At 42.5% G+C, this 19,527-nt stretch overlaps 1 protein-coding gene across 3 annotated transcripts in view; it reads right to left on the bottom strand.

The window, feature by feature from the left end:
- clmna (calmin a) overlaps nucleotides 1-19,527 on the bottom strand; it is a 49,841-nt gene that overhangs the window by 13,178 nt on the left and 17,136 nt on the right. For all 3 annotated transcript variants that reach the window (XM_061893873.1, XM_061893874.1, XM_061893876.1), the window contains exons 3-9: nucleotides 13,578-13,673; nucleotides 13,397-13,480; nucleotides 13,223-13,315; nucleotides 10,713-10,903; nucleotides 10,442-10,635; nucleotides 4,089-4,171; nucleotides 1,967-3,985 (exon numbers count right to left, since the gene is read on the bottom strand). In XM_061893873.1, the coding sequence (XP_061749857.1) occupies nucleotides 1,967-3,985; nucleotides 4,089-4,171; nucleotides 10,442-10,635; nucleotides 10,713-10,903; nucleotides 13,223-13,315; nucleotides 13,397-13,480; nucleotides 13,578-13,673 (2,760 nt within the window). The remainder of the gene's footprint in view (nucleotides 1-1,966; nucleotides 3,986-4,088; nucleotides 4,172-10,441; nucleotides 10,636-10,712; nucleotides 10,904-13,222; nucleotides 13,316-13,396; nucleotides 13,481-13,577; nucleotides 13,674-19,527) is intronic.

Raw genomic sequence — 19,527 nt, 5'->3', positions numbered from 1 at the left:
CATGTCCATCTTGACCAGGGGTCTGCAACCTGCAGCTCCCATGTCCATCTTGACCAGGGGTCTGCAACCTGCAGCTCCCATGTCCATCTTGACCAGGGGTCTGCAACCTGCAGCTCCCATGTCCATCTTGACCAGGGGTCTGCAACCTGCAGCTCCCATGTCCATCTTGACCAGGGGTCTGCAACCTGCAGCTCCCATGTCCATCTTGACCAGGGGTCTACAACCTGCAGCTCCCATGTCCATCTTGACCAGGGGTCTGCAACCTGCAGCTCCCATGTCCATCTTGACCAGGGGTCTGCAACCTGCAGCTCCCATGTCCATCTTGACCAGGGGTCTACAACCTGCAGCTCCCATGTCCATCTTGACCAGGGGTCTACAACCTGCAGCTCCCATGTCCATCTTGACCAGGGGTCTGCAACCTGCAGCTCCCATGTCCATCTTGACCAGGGGTCTGCAACCTGCAGCTCCCATGTCCATCTTGACCAGGGGTCTGCAACCTGCAGCTCCCATGTCCATCTTGACCAGGGGTCTACAACCTGCAGCTCCCATGTCCATCTTGACCAGGGGTCTGCAACCTGCAGCTCCCATGTCCATCTTGACCAGGGGTCTGCAACCTGCAGCTCCCATGTCCATCTTGACCAGGGGTCTGCAACCTGCAGCTCCGGACCTGCATGCTGCTCTTTCATCCTTGGCTCCAGCTGGTTTATGCTTGTTTGTCTGATCTTGAATGGGATTGTGCTGAAAAGTTTAATTTCCCCTCAGGGATAATAAAAAGTCTGAGTTCATGGTTCTTGCCCGGAAAAGGGTGGAGTGCCATCTCCGGGTTGGAGAGGAGACCCTTCCCCACATGGAGGAGTTCAAGTACCTGGGAGTCTTGTTCACGAGTGAGGGAAGAGTGGATGGTGAGATGGACAGGCGGATCGGTGCGGCGTCTTCAGGAATGCGGACGCTGTATCGATCCGTTGTGGTGAAGAAGGAGCTGAGCCGGAAGGCAAAGCTCTCAATTTACCAGTCGATCTAGGTTCCCATCCTCACCTATGGTCATGAGCTTTGGGTCATGACCGAAAGGACAAGCAACTGAAAGGAGTTTCCTCCGCCGGGTGGTGGGTCTCTCCCTTAGAGATAGGGTGAGAAGCTCTGAAATCCGGGAGGAACTCAAAGTAAAGCCGCTGCTCCTCCACATGGAGAGGAGCAGGTGGTTCGGGCATCTGGTCAGAATGCCACCCGAATGCCTCCCTAGGGAGGTGTTTAGGGCACGTCCAACCGGTAGGAGGCCACGGGGAAGACCCAGGACACGTTGGGAAGACTATGTCTCCCGGCTGGCCTGGGAACGCCTCGGGATCCCCCGGGAAGAGCTAGACAAAGTGGCTGGGGAGAGGGAAGTCGGGGCTTCCCTGCTTAGGCTGCTTCCCCCACACCCCGACCTCTGATAAGCAGAAGAAGATGGATGGATGGATGGGATTAATAAAGTAGTTCTGATTTCTGTGTACGGTCATCACTATGCTGGCCCTACAGACGCCGCCATGAGCCTTGCAAAAGTTCTCCTTCTGAGAGGACTGTGAGTTGTTGAATTGTCCACGGTGGCGCGAGGGGCAGTCTTTTTGGGGAAGTCAACTGGGTGAGAAACCAAGACACTTAGCCTATTGGCTTCCTTTGTTGCTAATGAACTAAGAAAATTCCAGGTCCCGAATGCTACGGGTGTATCAGTATCATTTACAGCCCATTTACAGTTGGGAGAGATGGAGTGTTATTGGAGATGTGTTACAGCACTTTTACTGTAAAGTTTGATCCAAAATAGGTGGAGAAGATGTTTGCAAAGGTAGGCCCTCTGAATGAATCGCATCAAAAGAGGAAATTGTAGATAGAAAGAAAACAGGACAGAGGGTCGAGTCGATGATATCGACTGAACAAGTCAATGTTGTAACCATAACATCTAAAGCTTCTAATGATTGGGAGAATGACATACCTTATTATCGTTATGTAGCAAATCCACAAGGAAGTTATCCTCCATGGCACAAAGGGGTTGGTCTTCTGGCGGCATCTTGGAAGCTGGAGCTGGCTCCAAGGCAGAGACAGTCAAGACAGACGGCCAGCTCTGCATTTCGTTATCGAGCGGCTCTGTGAATACGTTTTCCTCTTTGTACGGGTAAAACAGATCCATCGGCTCGTTGAAGTCACAAGCTATGTCTTCTGTTGATGTGCACCTGCCAAGCTCTTCCTCCGTTTTCCTGGAGGTCTCAGGTGCTTCACAACACACAGGAGCTTTCTCAGCTGGGAGTAGACGCTCATCTGACGGTCTTGTTGTCCTGTCCTGTCCAGGTGTTTGACTCCTAGTATCAGTTCTTGCATATTGCTTTGAACTTATTTGTGAGATTTCATATTGGTTCTCAGAGCTCAAGTCTGTTGGAAGATCTGGGCAGCATCTTCTGGCCCCGTCGATGGCTTCATTTTGCGTTACTGTGGCGGCTTCCGTCCCTTCAAGTACAACTCCATCTGCCTCAGCTCCTCTGTCCTGTAACAAGCTTTCTGTGTTCTTACATTCATCTTTGAACGGAAGTACTTCTTCATGATTGTTTTCACAATCAAACTCTCCTTCAATAACTTGGCAGGTGTCCACCGCTTGCTTCAAACTCTCTCCGTAAGAGCTTGGTGGAGCAATATACTGCCCTTTGAATTCTTGGTCAGAATATGCTTGAGGTTCATCTCTTTCCAGTAAAACGTCGTCTCCGAAGGACGACAGTTTTACAAGGCCTGCGTCTTCCTTTAAGGACTCTTCATCTTTAAGAAAATAAATTTCATCGATTTGTTGAGAATTGTGCGTTTTATGGCATTCATTTTCCATTTGAAGTCCTTTACCAACATTTTCACCTTGAAGTCTATTTGTCTGGTCATTAAATGGTCCTTTATCAACCAACAATAAAGGATCCGTAGGTTGCTCTAAACACTTGTCTTCTCTAGAACAGCTTGGCGTAACTCCGTACTTCTCCCCAGGTTTTTGGACGGATGATGATTGGGGTTCAGGTTTAGACAAGTTTTGGAATTGGTTAGAATCATCACTTTCCGGCTGATTACCACCTCCAAAGGATGATGATTTTTCAAAAGGAGATTCTTCTATGGATATTTCTTCTTTTTGACAATAACTTGCATCAATTTGTTGATAATGACAATCTGTTTTCTCACGCTCGTTGTCCAATTCAAGTTCTTTCAACGGTTTCGGTGAAAAGTCTTTATGGCTCTCGAGATTTACCTCATTCTTTTCTTTGACCATGTCATTGTCCAGCACCTTTTTCTCTCTGGTGCCTAGAATTTCGTCTTGCATACTACTTAAGGAGTTGAGTGAAAAGACTCCTTCATCAATAAATGACTCAGCCATTGACTGGTCATCTAGCACTTTCTCCGCAAGGTGGACAAAACCTCCATCAACGGTCGTAATTTTCACGGGAATAGCACGGTAAACATCCCAAGGTGTCGTGCAATCATACAGTAAACTGTCACTCTGGCTCTTCACAGGAACAGCACATTCCTCGCTCTCCACCCAGGAATCTGGAGAGTTAATAGCTGAATCGCCCATGACGGATTCAGTTGTCACTAACTCAGGTAATGTCGAGTCAATGGGAGAGTGAGGATCATTCAGCTGGGAGTCCTCCATGGAGCTGGTTGAGACATCTTCTGTCGGTTCTTTCAGGTTTTCTTCCACGCTGCTCAAACTGTCTTTTGTGAAGGGGGAATCAGCCAAGAAGTCTTCACTAAACCAAGTGCGAGACATGGCTGGTTTAATAGCTGGTGACATGCCCCCTCTGTCCTCTGACATGGACGAACACAAGATTTTGGATGGAGGTTGTGCAGAGTCCTTCTGGAACATTAAGAACCTGTCCTTCACTCGGCCAGAGTGAGCATTATTCACCAAGTGGTGCAGGTCGGCGTTACGGAAGTTGAGTCGGCCCATGGAGGTGCTCCTTTCAATCAGCGGGTAAGCCTGTTTTGGCTGAGAAATGGTAAAGCCAGAATCAGTACTCGTCATCAGATGACAGCTTCTCTGCAATGTGATGCCAGAAACGTGTCACTTATGTGCATTCATGGATTTGTACCTCCTCTGTGCCCGGGAAGTGCTCAAGGAACTGTGACACGTATGTCATGATGGACTGTTCATCTGGTGCATTGCTGGTCACATCTGGAGGAGACAAAAATAACATTTACTACTGTTATGCTAACACCAAGATAGTGTGGCAATTTGGAAACAACGAATCAGGCCTTTCAGAAGTCCTTCCAACTTTCCATCTAATATTGAAGAGAGTCAGACCATGTAAAACCTGGGTAAAAAAAACAGGTAGTTCTTACCTCCTTTTTGCTGAATCCCAATTGTCCCCCACCCCCCCGTCTTATTGTCTTATGTTCCATTTACCTCAGAAGTCGGAGCTGGGAATGACGCCACAGCAGAGTTGCAAGCATTCCAGTTTCGAGGTCGGAAACCAAAATGAAATCCACATCCACGAAAGCTATTGCCTTGTCTGAATGTAAACAAGTTGTATGCACTCACTCGCATGCATGCACTCACACGCATGCATGCACGCCTTCTGCAACCTTCTAACACGCTGGATGAAGAGGAATAACAGACGCTAATGCTAGCGATGTCGAACATATATACCACATTAAAACAATTTTGTTTACACTACAGCAGTCCTAACTAATCATAAACTTATAGGTGCCGACCATCAGGGCCGAGTTGTGACGAAAGAGTGTGTCGATGTTGAGATATTAAGCCGAGTTGGTAAGTCTATCTGTTTTCTAATAGTAGCTACTAGCCGTACCCATGTATTTTCTATGGGCGGTTAGCATCACGGTTAGCATCAGCATGGGCTTCACGGTGGCAGAGGGGTTAGTGCGTCTGCCTCACAATACGAAGTTCCTGCAGTCCTGGGTTCGTATCCAGACTTGGGATCTTTCTGTGTGGAGTTTGCATGTTCTCCCCGTGAATGCGTGGGTTCCCTCCGGGTACTCCGGCTTCCTCCCACCTCCAAAGACATGCACCTGGGGATAGGTTGATTGGCAACACTAAATTGGCCCTAGTGTGTGAATGTTGTCTGTCTATCTGTGTTGGCCCTGCGATGAGGTGGCGACTTGTCCAGGGTGTACCCCGCCTTCCGCCTGATTGTAGCTGAGATAGGCGCCAGCGCCCCCCCGCCATCCCAAAAGGGAATAAGCGGTAGAAAATGGATGGATGGTTAGCATCCAGTTTTAATCTCGTTTCCTCCAATGTTTCTGATCCGATTGAATTTATATTTATGTCGAGTCTTTATTTTAGGTACTTAAATGTGGTGACTGAGTATTGTGGCGTCATAGTGACAACACTGTGTCACACCTGTCATAGTGACAACACTGTGTCACACCTGTCATAGTGACAACACTGTGTCACACCTGTCATAGTGACAACACTGTGTCACACCTGTCATAGTGACAACACTGTGTCACACCTGTCATAGTGACAACACTGTGTCACACCTGTCATAGTGACAACACTGTGTCACACCTGTCATAGTGACAACACTGTGTCACACCTGTCATAGTGACAACACTGTGTCACACCTGTCATAGTGACAACACTGTGTCACACCTGTCATAGTGACAACACTGTGTCACACCTGTCATAGTGACAACACTGTGTCACACCTGTCATAGTGACAACACTGTGTCACACCTGTTATAGTGACAACACTGTGTCACACCTGTCATAGTGACAACACTGCGTCACACCTGTCATAGTGACAACACTGCGTCACACCTGTCATGGTGACAACACTGTGTCACACCTGTCATAGTGACAACACTGTGTCACACCTGTCATGGAGACAACACTGTGTACTGTCGTGTTTGTTATTTTGTACATACATGTGATTATTTAATATTGTTAATGTTAGCAGTATTATTGCTAATAATGATAATAAGTGTAATTTATACTATACTATACTATACTATACTAGCTAAAGTACCTGCTACATTGAGTTAAAGTACCAATGATTGTCACAAACACACACACACACACACACACACACACACACACACACACACACACACACACACACACACACACACACACACACACACACTAGGTGTGGTGAAATTTGTCCTCTGCATTTGACCCATCCCCTTGATCACCGCCTGGGAGGTGAGGGGAGCAGTGAGCAGCAGCGGCAGGGAATCATTTTTGGTGATTTAACCCCCGATTCCAACCCTTGATGCTGAGTGCCAAGCAGGGAAGAATATGAGCTTTCAAACATAACCTGTCAACTGCTGCCAATCAAATGGTGAATAAGATACTCTATAGGGTTGATATGTTTATAAATCTGACTGTGATGAAGTCAGTGCCTCACCAGCCATGAACCTCACCGCACGTCACTGGCCTGTTCTGTGTAAACACACCAATGTATGTATGGGTGATTTGGCTGAAAACTGTATACACAACTAGTATTTTACATCGATCAGTCAAACATGTAGGATATCACCACATCATATGCAGCATCACAATAATACGTAATGTGAGGTTCTTACCAATACCTGGGTGTTGTAGGGCCTATTTTATGGGGGCTTTCAACAAGGTATTGTTAAGCCTCCCCTAAATAATTTAGTGGGATTCATTTTTGTTTTTGGTTTTTACAGAAAATTGCATAACATTTTAATATAAATATGCAGGATATGAGTTTGATAAATAACATAACCTGTAATTATTTACTATGATTATAAATCATTTAAAGACCCTTTGACAGTACTTATTATCCAATCCGATCCGTTCCTTCAGTAATGCTGGCATTATTATACTGAAAGTCCAGTCCGTGTTTTAACTCTCACCTTTGCCAGGACCAGCTAGACAGCAGCAGCATTAATTAAGGCTACGTTTATTTCCTTCACAACACCGCTGGGTAGGAACTCCAATTCACATTAGATTTTTGTTGTGAAATCCTATCTTTTTATATTTTCTTCACATTCCAAAAGAAATGTGTCCAGCATCAAATGAGAATGCAAACTGAGGCAAATACAGACATGTGGTCATGACTTCGCAGGTCCTGCAGAGTTTACAGAAGTAGACATGCTTCAACTCTAGTCGTCTGGCGCATTTGTGGCCATTGAAAGGATTCTGTCTAATCAAAGTCAACATTTTCTGCACTGTGGAGAAGATTATGAAAGAAGATGTCTGCTGTGTTTTATCATTTCCCTGCCTTCTCTTTTATGGTGATGTGTGTTTTCTTCAGTCCATTAGTCCCCAGCGAGGCACACCTGCAACCAATTTCTACCTAGAAGTATTTAAGCTCGTCACTGACAGCTGGGTCTTGCCGGTTGTTGTCTCCTGATCTTCCCACGTGCATGCGCCTGCTTCACTTTGTCAGTCCTGGTATGTTGTCTCTCCTTAGTCCTGTAATCCCTCACCTCTTTGTGTTTGTTTCCTAGCCTCCCTGAGGTAAAGAGGATTCTGTGTTCGACTTTTTGCTGTGCTCAGAGCGCCCTGGCCATTTCCCCTGCCGACCACTGACGAACCTGTTTTTGTTTGTTTATTTATGGTGTGCACTTCTGCCCCATCGCCTTTTGTTGCACTTTTTTGACTTATTACTTTTTGTAATTCTACCTTGCCTCTCGTCTCTGCATCCTGGGGTCACCTCCTTGATCAGGTCCTAACAATGTCTCCCGCAGTTTAGGGGACACTTGCCTCGATGTGTGCTCTGAAGAGCGTGTTGGCGATGAGTGAAGATCATTGACGTGAGTTCCTAAAACATTATTTTTGCCTGTTTTTGCTCATTTATAAACAATTTATCTTGCATCCGTCAGGATGGGTGACTAATGATGACAGTCATGATAAGCATGATCATGAATCAGAATTATGCAACCAAAGCGTGGGAGAGTTCACACGGAAGTTGCATCATAACTCTATCTCAATCAATCAAAGTGTACTAATATAGCCTTATATAAAACTCATAATAATAATGTTTATAATACGACTGAAAGAAAAGTAACTTTCGTACCCTATGATACGAGACGGAGATAGATATCTACATATATCCATATTTAAGAGTTATTTCTTTTCTATAGTCATATTTGAAATAGCTAGTGTTCCATCTTTTACTCTTTCTATCTTTTCTCCATCTCATGACCGATTGTACACTGTGGACTACCTTGAGCTTGGAATGCAGGGAGTAGCAATAATCCTTTTTCCTATCTCATCCTGTCTCCAGCTAAGGAGAACAATAGACATGTGTATTCGTTCTGGAGGGTGGGGGCGAGGGACATACTGAAGAACACAGCGCTTCCGTAATGTTTTCAGATCAACTTGGCGACGCAATTTGAATGTGTTTTTTTTAGGTTGGTCTCTCCAAAGCTTTGGAATACATTGCAAAATACCTATTCTGTTCTTGGTGATCATTTAAACTCAGTTTATGTGTCATCAAAAGAACTTGGGATTGACCAATAACTGCAATTCCCTTGGAGGAAAATCTGGTCCAAACGCAACATAAGTACATCACGCTACTACATCTTTGCAGTGTAGGTGTGATACTTAAACTTAACTGACGTACTTTAATGCCTTATTGTTATTTCATAGTAGTGTTTCCAGGGCTCTGAAGAGTGGATACACTGACAGCCTTATTGTCAAAAAAGGTGGGGTTCTATTGGAGTTTTTCTATGTTGAATTGTATCGCTTTCACTATACAGTAAATGGCAGGTTCTTGTGATAGTCCATATCAACCATCCTTACTGGCAAGGTGTGGCCTGTGGGCCTTGAATTTGACACCTGCCTTGACTTACCATTAGAGTAATAATAAGAGACTAACAATACTGCTTTTCAATCATTTCAATGTCTTCAGTATTTGTGGTGCAAATCTAGTACAGTAACAAGTTGTAAGCAAAGAAATATTACAAGTGCAGAAATTGTGAATCCAAGAGGTTGTGCACAGACAACATGTCTTTGGGTGGACATCCAGCTCCTGTTTTACAGGCAAGAAAGTGGATTTCCACCAGAAACTTTTCAGATCCACTCTGTAGTGATGTGCAGGTTGGTTTACACGGCTATCATCTGTACAACGTTTCCTGTTTGCAAGTTCAATCAATCAATCTAAGTTTATTTATATAGCCCTAAATCACAAGTGTCTCAAAGGGCTGCACAAGCCACAAAGACATCCTCGGCTCAGATCCCAGTTGGCTGCTAGCTTTTCCAGGCAACAACACGTCTTTACGTGTTCGGGCCATCTCATGCTTACTAAAGCTTTCTTACACTTCTACTTTCAGCCATTTAGATGTATTCAGTCTTTCTTGTGTATTTCTAATACAGGGCCAGAAAGTTATTGCAAGTGCAAAAATCATGCACTTGCATCCCAGGAAACTTCTGGGGGCTAAGCCCCCCCCCATGTTCTTCAAATGTAGTGATGCCCCTGCCTAGCCATAGCACCAAGTCAAAAGCAACACTGTCTCTATTGCATTACCATTTCTGGCCACAAGAGACCGCCACAGTCAACATCAGTCAGGATCAGACTAGCACAATAAATCAAAGCAAAAGAGTGAAGAGTTGCATATTTCTTTAAGTAAGAGAGACAAAGTTAAGCAGCATTCAGGCTCAGTCACGTTCTCTTCGGAATTTGAAACTCATCCAACATTCCCCAGAAATAATAAATTCACGTCTGAGTTCGTCTGGGCGAAGGTTTTGGAGAATGCATAATCGTGCTTTTGCTAAAGATATCTTTTTATTGCTGAATCTAATGTCAAGGACTCATTTTTGTTGGAACTATCCAGTCAGCAAATCAGGTTCCTGATACCATTTTTGGTGGAGTCCGAAGGTGTGCAGTTGAGGACAAACAGAATGAAGTCATGGCCCAAATAAAACTGATGTGATGCGGTTGAAACTGTAGGCAATGAAGTTTATGTGGAAAATAAAATGTCTTTATAACCTGCAAAATGATTTAATGTACATTGAATAAATAATCAAGAAATCTGTTATCTTCAGCCAGTCAGGGTCATGAGTAGCACTTCTTTCTGCCCGAGAGTGACAGCTTGTAATCAAAGAAGTGGGAGAAATTGTGTTCCTTGTTTGGTATCAGTATTCATCGCCATCATGGATGTAAACAGAATGAAGGAAAAGGGAACATTCTGCAGTGTTGGATCATTATGATCTTATATGGTCGTCCCTCGTTTATTGATCATGGACTTTGCTGCAATAAAATAATTTCCGCACAACAGGAATCACTGATTATAAATGGAATATTTTCATAGCTGGGGCTTAAAAAAACTATTTACGACCTTTTAAATAAGATTTTGACATTAAGAGAGTCCACTACACATGAAATCACACATTTAATGCGTTGTAGTCGTGCTTCATGAGGCTGAACTACTCAGTGCTCATACTTTTTAGTCACCGCCTGGACAACAAGGAGATTTACAGATCACAATCTTCTTTTTTGCACATTACCTTCAGGCTCAAGAAGGCGCGGGATACCCAAGCTGTAGTGAGCGATCCTGAAAGCGTCTTCAAGGTTTTCTCTGGCGTTCCTTAGCAAGGCCTTCCTCATGTCTACCAGGCTGGGGTCAATAGACTTGATGACAGCGAGAAAAGCAAGACCGTTTGTCCAGCTCTTGCCAAAGTCCTGAACCGCCACACCATACCTAGGCAACAAACGTTGAGACGGGGTGAACCGATGAAAGTCATCCAGAGTTGGGTGTTAATGGAAGCTCACAATCACCTGCGCGTTCGCTTCTGTACCCACTGCAACAGCTTTTTAATGGCCTTGCTGTCTTCTCTTGTGCTGGCGGCCACCATCGCTGTCTCGCTCAGTGGAATGTTGCGGGGAGCTGGATCAGAGCTGCCAGCTATGGATGACAGGCTGGATGTGGACGGAAACTGACTCCTTATGTTGCCAGTCAACTCCTTTATCTGACAGGAAGGAGAAAAAGGGACTTGGAATTGATGACTAGTTTAGTAGTTGCTAGTGTATTTGAGGGTTTTGTGTCATTTTGTTAAGCTTGATGTCGATAAAAAAGTGTAAAAATAAAACAACTGAAAGCAAACAAAATTAGATGAACAGTTTTTAAAGTTAAAGGCCTACTGAAAGCCACTACTAGCGACCACGCAGTCTGATAGTTTATATATCAATGATGAAATCCTAACATTGCAACACATGCCAATTTTTAGTTTACTAAATGGCAATTTTAAATTTTGCGCCGAAATATCCTGCTGAAAACGTCTCGGTATGATGACGCGTGTGCGTGACGTCACGCAATGTAGAGGACATTTTGTTCCAGCATCGTGACCAGCTATTAATCGGCTGTTTTCATTGCAAAATTCCACAGTATTATGGACGTCTGTGTTGGTTAATCTTTTGCAATTTGTTCAATGAATAATGGAGACGTCAAAGAAGAAAGATGTATTCTTCTTCCTCCAAACACAACAAGTTGAGTTTACACAAAAAAGTTCTATTTTGGTTTCATCTGACCACATGACATTCTCCCAATCCTCTGCTGTATCATCCATGAATTTGTTTTGCTATAAACTCAACTGGTGGTGTTTGGAGGAAGAAGAATACTGAGTTGCATCCCAAGAACACCACACCTACTGTGAAGCATGGGGGTGGAAACATCATGCTTTGGGGCTGTTTTTCTGCTAAGGGGACAGGACGATTGATCCGTGTTAAGGAAAGAAAGAATGGGGCCATGTATCCTGAGATTTGGAGCCAAAACCTCCTTCCATCAGTGAGAGCTTTGAATGCTTGACCAAATACTTATTTTCCACCATCATTTACAAATAAATTCTTTAAAATTCCTACAATGTGAATTCCTGGATGTTTTTTTTCCACATTCTGTCTCTCCCAGTTGAAGTGTACCTATGATGAAAATGACAGACCTCTGTCATCATTTGAAGTGGGAGAACTTGCACAATCGCTGGCTGACTAAATACTTTTATGCCCCACTGTACTTCACTTCACTTCACAACTTTCTTACATAAGATCGGATATTCCTGACATGTTTGATGGTGTGTCGACGTGTTGGGTGGGACACAAATGTTTGACTATTGCGGTTTCATTATCGCCCCCTTGTGGTGAAAAATTCTATCCGTCATAACATATTTCTAAATGCACCAATCTTCCTGAAATTTTTGATGATCACCTCCTTATGGATACTCCGATTTTTCCGAAATTTTTGGTGGTATCGGGAAGGTCGTGACCACACGTGTCATGTATGCCCACTGACTCGACTTTTGGTTGCTAATAAAAAAGCCTTGCCTGTACCGGAAGTAGCAGACGATGTGTGCGTGACGTCACGGGTTGTGGAGCTCCTCACATCTGAACATTGTTTACAATCATGGCCACCAGCAGCGAGAGCAATTCGGACCGAGAAAGCGACAATTTCCCCTTTAATTTGAGCGAGGATGAAAGATTCGTGGATGAGGAAAGTGAGAGTGAAGGACTACAAAAAAAAAAGAAAAAAAAAAGACTATACAGTGGGAGCGATTCAGATGTTATTAGACAAAATTACTAGGATAATTCTGGAAAATCCCTTATCTGCTTATTGTGTTACTTGTGTTTTAGTGAGATTATATGGTTGTACCTGTACAACCTGAAGGTCGGCCCCGCACCTTTCTTCAGCACCAGTCGACGGGTGGTGGCGATGCCCATCTCTGACCTTCGCAAGGGTTCTCTTCGAAACACGATCTTTCGAAATGATGGCTGCATAATACACTGTACTTTGTGTGTGTGGTCCAATCCAACCGTGTTCACTTGACCGCTCTGTTCCATAGTAAAGCTTGACTGTCATCTTTCGGGAATGTAAACAATGAAACACCGGCTATGTTTGTGTTGCTAAAGGCGGCCAAAATACACTGCTTCCCACCTACAGCTTTCTTCTTTGACGTCTCCATTATTCATTGAACAAATAGCAAAAGATTCAGCAACACAGATGTCCAGAATACTGTGTAATTATGTGATGAAAACAGATGACTTATAGCTGGGAACGATGCTGGAACAAAATGTCCTCTACAATGCGTGACGTCACGCGCTCACGTCATCATACCGAGACGTTTCAGCAGGATACATCCAGGCGAAATTTAAGATTGTAATTTAGTAAACTAAAGCGGCTGTATTGGCATGTGTTGCAATGTTAATATTTCATCATTGATATATAAACTATCAGACTGCGTGGTCGCTAGTAGTGGCTTTCAGTAGGCCTTTAAAGATGAAGTATGAAAAAGTGTGTCAACCTGGAAAAAGAGAATGATGTTCCAAATGAGTCCCAGTATAATGGAGGAGTTTCCATCAGCAACATCAGCAGCGTCGATACTGACAAGCTTCACCTGTTGAGCAGGACACATGCACAGAATGTACTGAATTGAATTACCAACCTTTGGATAACACGACTATTGTGTGTCACTCACATTTCTCTCTTCGAGGAAGGCCAAGACTTTGGCAATGTTGTTGAGTCTGAAGATACGATGAGAGGACTTCTTGAAGCCATGAAGCTGGACAATGATTCCACAAACATCCACAGCAATTATTGCACAATAACAGCATTTATTTATGTGGCTATAATAACCAGTAGAAGAGTGTGAGTCTGACCAGCTTGCAGCCAGAGAGTTCTTCCAGAAGAGCCATGAGAATCCGTCCATCTTGGATCTCTTGGAAAAGGTCTTGGACTTCAATGGGTTGGTCACACTGAGGAGGTAACATAAGATGACTTTTCTATTAAAAGAAAAACAATAGGATATTTTGTCCAGGGTGCAGCTGGGACAGGCTCCAGCACCCCCGCAACCCTGAAAGGGACAAGAGTAGAAAATGGATGGATGATCACTGGCTCCCACGTTGCATTCAAGCAGACACCCAGCAGTTGGTGTAAAGCTGGGATACATAAAAGGTCCCCGAAGAAAATGTTGTGACATGGCTTGCGTCTTTACAGACTCTTAGTTTTATCACTTCCTGTATTCTCTCTCGCGTTTCTTGTCTCTGCTGGTGTTCACTGGCAGCTTGGTGTGCTGACTGGGGCAGGGATGCAAGTGTCAATCATCCTCCTAACACCAACTGAAGTCCTACAAACCTTTGGATGTTCGCTCGGTTATTGGAGCTCAATGCAAAGTCCGTGTGGCAAGATGCCAGGAACGTCATTTTTCAGAAGTTAGGTGGAAATAAAAACATGCCTTGTGTGTTGGCATCAAACATCCAAGCCTTAAAGGGGAAATGCGCTTCCATCCATCCATCCATCCATTTTCTACCGCTTATTCCCTTTTGGGGTCGTGGGGGGCGCTGGCGCTTTTCTCAGCTACAATCGGGAAATGTACTTTCTTTTCTAAATTTGCTTATCATAAAGAATTCCTATGTTAGTCAAGAACACATATCGTTATTTTTGTTCTGCAATTTAATTGGGAAAATACGGCAAGTATGAGTTGACTAACAAAGCAGCTCACGGGAGTACAACATTCCGCCCATAAAGACCTCCAAAAAGCTTCCACCAAATGCAAACAATAGTGCACTTCCATCTCGTTACTTAAATACTGAAGTATTAGCGATACTGTTTTTATAAGATTGATCACAGAGCGCCAACTAGCTTATGCTGCTATATTGACATATATGAGCCGGTGAGCAACTGCATCGTCTCTGAGCTGGTGAAAGTTAATTTTAGATTATAAATCATGCCTCTCACCTGGATAGCAGAAGGTTGTGGCCATAAACCGAGAAGTTGGTCAACTTTGACATTCAACTTAGCCCCAAATTGCTTGTTTGAGGCACTTTTTGTTTTGTACCTCCGAGTGGATTAGGATAAATTCTTTCTCCAAATGGAAGATGTGAACATTCCATTCGTTGACATCTCAGCCAGAGCAAACATACAGTAAGTAGAGGTGTAACAGTACACTAAAATGTTGGTTCAGTACGTACCTCGGTTTAGAGGTCACGGTTCGGTTCATTTTCGGCACAGTAGGAAAACTACAAAATATAGATTTTTTGGGAATAAGCGGTAGAAATGGATGGATGGATGGTTATTTATTTACCAAATTTGTAAACAATTGCATAATTTACATATACACACAGAGTCCTTTGCCAGGGTTAATGTGGTCAACATATATAAAATAAAAACTAAATAAGATAAGACTCAGAATGGTTTCTTAACAAAACGTTTCTACATATAAAGTGCTTTTTTTGGTTGATTGATTGATACTTTTATTAGTAGATTGCACAGTACAGTACATATCCCGTACAATTGACCATTAAATGGTAACCCCCGAATAAGTTTTCAACTTGTTTAAGTCGGGGTCCACGTTAATCAACATTAAACTGCCTCAAGTTCTAAATAAAATAACAAAACTTTTCTTCTACATGTAAAAAGTGCAACATTAAACAGTTTCAAGTCAACTCAGCCTCAGATTGGCATGTTCCACCATAGAAGTGGGTCAAAATCTGTTTTTTAATGCAATTTGGACTAAAAATCTGCTGCTATAAAAACATTTGTTATTGCTTCAGCCCTGCCTGACTTGCAGAGGAGAGGCTGCTTGAATGTGGTGGTGACGCTTCAAACGGGTTATAGCATGTGTTATAAGAGTAAGTGTGGCCCTTTAATATGTGACAGCATGTGATGTCAGTGAGTGTGTGGGCGAGAGAAGTGAGGGAGCGTTAATGAGTGCGGGGACTGGCTAGTGTTTTGTTGGATTGGCTGTGTGCAAGACCTCAATAAAGCCACAATTTGCAACTAATTGCCGGACTCTTCATTTATTCTGTAATCTGGAGCTGTGGAGACCCACTGACGGGTAGAGTGAAGGGTTTTGCCCCCGAGAATACATCAGCCCTGGAGGAGTGTCTCCCCTCCACGTGTTGTCAGAAGCAGCTGCTGAACAATGTCGGCAAACCTCCGTCCTCCATTGTTGTATCGCGCAGCCAAAGTGTTCCCAAACGAGTGATGTTAACGAGGCAGCTCTGGCTTTTACATGCTGTCCTAGCCCGGTCGCTGCTAGCATGTGTACTCATTATGTACACCTCCGAATTGAACCGAAACCCCCGTACCGAAACGGTTCAATACAAATACACGTACCGTTAACCCCCTGACAGTAAGTGATTGTTTTATAATGTTTGTAGTTTGAATCGTTAGTTCAGCACTTAGCAGTACTGCTACTTGCTCGATCTGCTCAGTCATCACACATCTTCTAAAACTTGTAGCACATCCTCCGTAGCACAAAAACACTAAAGTTCTGTATAATCACTTTGTTAGCGCTCATGAAATCTGCAATGATTAGTACTAGTTGTTCAAGGAAATAGCGGATGTATATGCCCCTGTATGCTTCAAATTAGTAAAATAAGTAAATAGTTCATGTTTTATTGATATATTTTTATTTCAAATATGCAAAAAAACAAGAGCAAGCTTGATCCAATACAGTGCTACAGTCATTATAACAAAATGAAAACAATGGAAAGTTATTATACAAAGTGCCTGTCACTACAATAAATATAAACGTGCAACACGTATATAACACATTGATATAGTTTTAGTTAGAGTGCTTTATAAGCGGAATAGAGCAAATCCAATTGGCTCTATTGTTAGCTGACTTTTGCTAGCCTTTATTTACGAGTTTGAATGCATAAAAAATAAAAATGTGTGCTCATCTTAGATAAGGACTGTGAATGACAGGCAAAATTCCCCCAAAAACTTAAAACATTTAAAAATTACTGTGGGGGCAACGATGCAAGACAAGTGTAATTACTATGTAATAACACAAGTGTAATTACTATGTAATAACACAAGTGTAATTACTATGTAATAACACAAGTGTAATTACTATGTAATAACACAAGTGTATTACTATGTAATAACACAAGTGTAATTACTATGTAATAACACAAGTGTATTACTATGTAATAACACAAGTGTATTTCTGTACTTCAGTAGGTCAGAGTTTTGTGCAACGGCCAAGAGAAGAGAAGTGCTTTGTGTGCAAAGACAAAAGGCTGGAAGAAGATGCTCAGCTGGCCCTGACTCACCCTCTTGGACAACAAACACAAAGTAGGAATGTGTCACAACAACACCAACATTGTAAATAAGCATGATTTGAATATATTGTTATGGTTATTTTAAAAAGAAGTAACTAATTATTTGTAAGTGGTATTGACTAATGGCTAATAGTGCCACGTAAATAAGTGTTTTTCCTTCTTTATTATGCATTTTTGGCCGATGCGACGTATAGTCCGGAGCGATTTATAATCCGAAAAATACGGTAATTCACTTATTTCTGTTCTTATAAGTCAGGGGTCGGGAACCTTTTTGTCTGAGAGAGGCAAGAAGCCAAATATTTTAAAATGTATTTCCGTAAGAGCCATATAATATTTTTTTTAACACTGAACACAACTAAACGTGTGCATTTTTAAGAAAAAACAACATTTCTAGAGTATAATAAGTCTCTTATTCTTTGTAATAACATTGTTATTCTGATGCTAACTGTAGAGGGGGCGTGGCCTGCGGGCCTGCAGCAAAGTGGGGTGTTGCCAGGACCAGCCTCGAAATCAGCGACAAGTGCGTGGATGGCCCACCTGGGCCTTGTTATCTAATCACCTGTCGCTCTGTTATAAGCAGCAGCCAGGAGGAGAGACGGGGTTGGGGCTGGAGCCAGAGCACGAGTGAGGACAATAGAGAACAAGACAATTGCTGGAAAGCAACTGAGAGACTTATTGGCAAATAAAACAATATTTTAACCCTAAAATAGGCTCTCATGTTGGTGCTTGGTGGTCTGAAGAACCCCCAGGAGGACAAGCCCCACACTAACCAATAATAAATAAATTACTTCTTACCATTAACACAACTTCTTGAACATAAAAAAGCATGAGAATGTTTGATATTTTGAATGTTATTTTTAACACTGTGATTACAAGTGGAATTATTCATGACTTATCGTGTTAAGCAATGTCAGCTCAGATTTATCCGAGAGCCAGATGCAGTCTTCAAAAGAGCCACATCTGGCTCTAGAACCATAGGTTCCCTACCCCTGTTATAAGTAGTGAAACTAGCAGATATTTTATTCACGCCGCTTTGCCGGCAATCTTGCCATAAGCAGATTCTTTGTATTTTCGTCGATAAATGCCCGCCGTTTGGATATTATTTGAACGTCCTTGGCTGACGCAGCCGACTCATTCTGTTTCAGTATCTTGCAGACTCACAGTGCAACTCTCCAACTGCTGCATGCTTGGTCATGTTTTGGATGATTTCTTTCTTTAATTTTCTCCTTTATTTTAATGTATTTCTTTAATGCCATGAATATCATCCACTGCACTCTTAAAGGGTGCCTGGTGATGAAGCAAATATACATCTGTCATTAAAAACTAGTAACAAATGTAGGTTTCCCCGCAGCCGCCCTCCATTAGTGATCCTCTGGTTCCGAAGCCCAAGTCTTTCCAGACTGATATTTCCATCATTCCTGCGATACCAACACCTAGATTAAACTGTGAATCTATAAAATTGAAGAAATGCATGTCTTCACTGGTATAAACACTGTCTTTTTAAGCCATGCTTCAAATCACATCCTGTTCACAGTCTGTTGGAAACAAACGAAAAGCAGAAAAGTAGAATTGGGCGATAAAAGGATATATAAATATCGCCCTAGCCACATACTCGATATCAGTAAAAATGCGTTCGATTATTTTTTTCCCGTTGCCGGTGGAAACCGAACATTGGTGGGGCACGATGTGATCACTGATGAGTGGGAGTCACACGCTGACAGCCAATCAGGTAACAGTATCAACTCTCGAAGTGAATCTGTACATCCCAGCAGCTGGACAGGACAACATTTCAAAAAACAAAACAGGTTTGGTTGTGCCATCTTGGACTTCATTTCCACTGCAGGCCAAAGTGGCCCAAATTCAATTTTTTTGCAACTTGTTTTTTTTTCCAGCTGAGTGTTTAAACTGCAAGTAAAATGTGATCTTTATCAGACTCCAGTGTAAACGTGCACAGGAGACAGAGTGGCTGCATTGTATGTTCAGTCAGATCAAGTGTAAAGCAGGGCTCAGCAACCTGTTTGAAAGCAAGAGCTACTTCTTGGGTACTGATTCATGCCAAGGGCTACCAGTTTGATACACACTTCAATAAAGTGACAGAAATAGCCAATTTGCTCAATTTACCTTTAATAAATAAATTTACAAATATAAAAAAATGGGTATTTCTGTCTGTCATTCCGTCATACATTTGTTTTCCTTTTACAGAAGTTTTTTTCGTAGGGAATAAATGATGAAAAAAACACTTAATTGAACGGTTCAAAAGAGGAGAAAACACGAAAAAAATTAAAATTAAATTTTGAAACATAGTCTATATTCAATTTTGACTCTTTAAAATTCAAAGTTCAACCAAAAAAAAATGAAGAGAAAAACTAGCTAATTCAAATATTTTTGAAAAAAATTTAAAAAAGAATTTATGGAACATCATTAGTCATTTTTCCTGATTAAGATTAATTTTAGAATTTTGATGACATGTTTTAAATAGGTTAAAATCCAATCTGCACTTTGTTAGAATATATAACAAATTGGACCAAGCTATATTTCT

Source organism: Nerophis ophidion, linkage group LG03 (assembly GCF_033978795.1).
Source record: "Nerophis ophidion isolate RoL-2023_Sa linkage group LG03, RoL_Noph_v1.0, whole genome shotgun sequence".
NCBI classification, from domain to species: Eukaryota; Metazoa; Chordata; class Actinopteri; order Syngnathiformes; family Syngnathidae; genus Nerophis; species Nerophis ophidion.
Note: the sequence above shows the minus strand (reverse complement) of the source record. Positions and strands in the feature narration are given on the sequence as shown.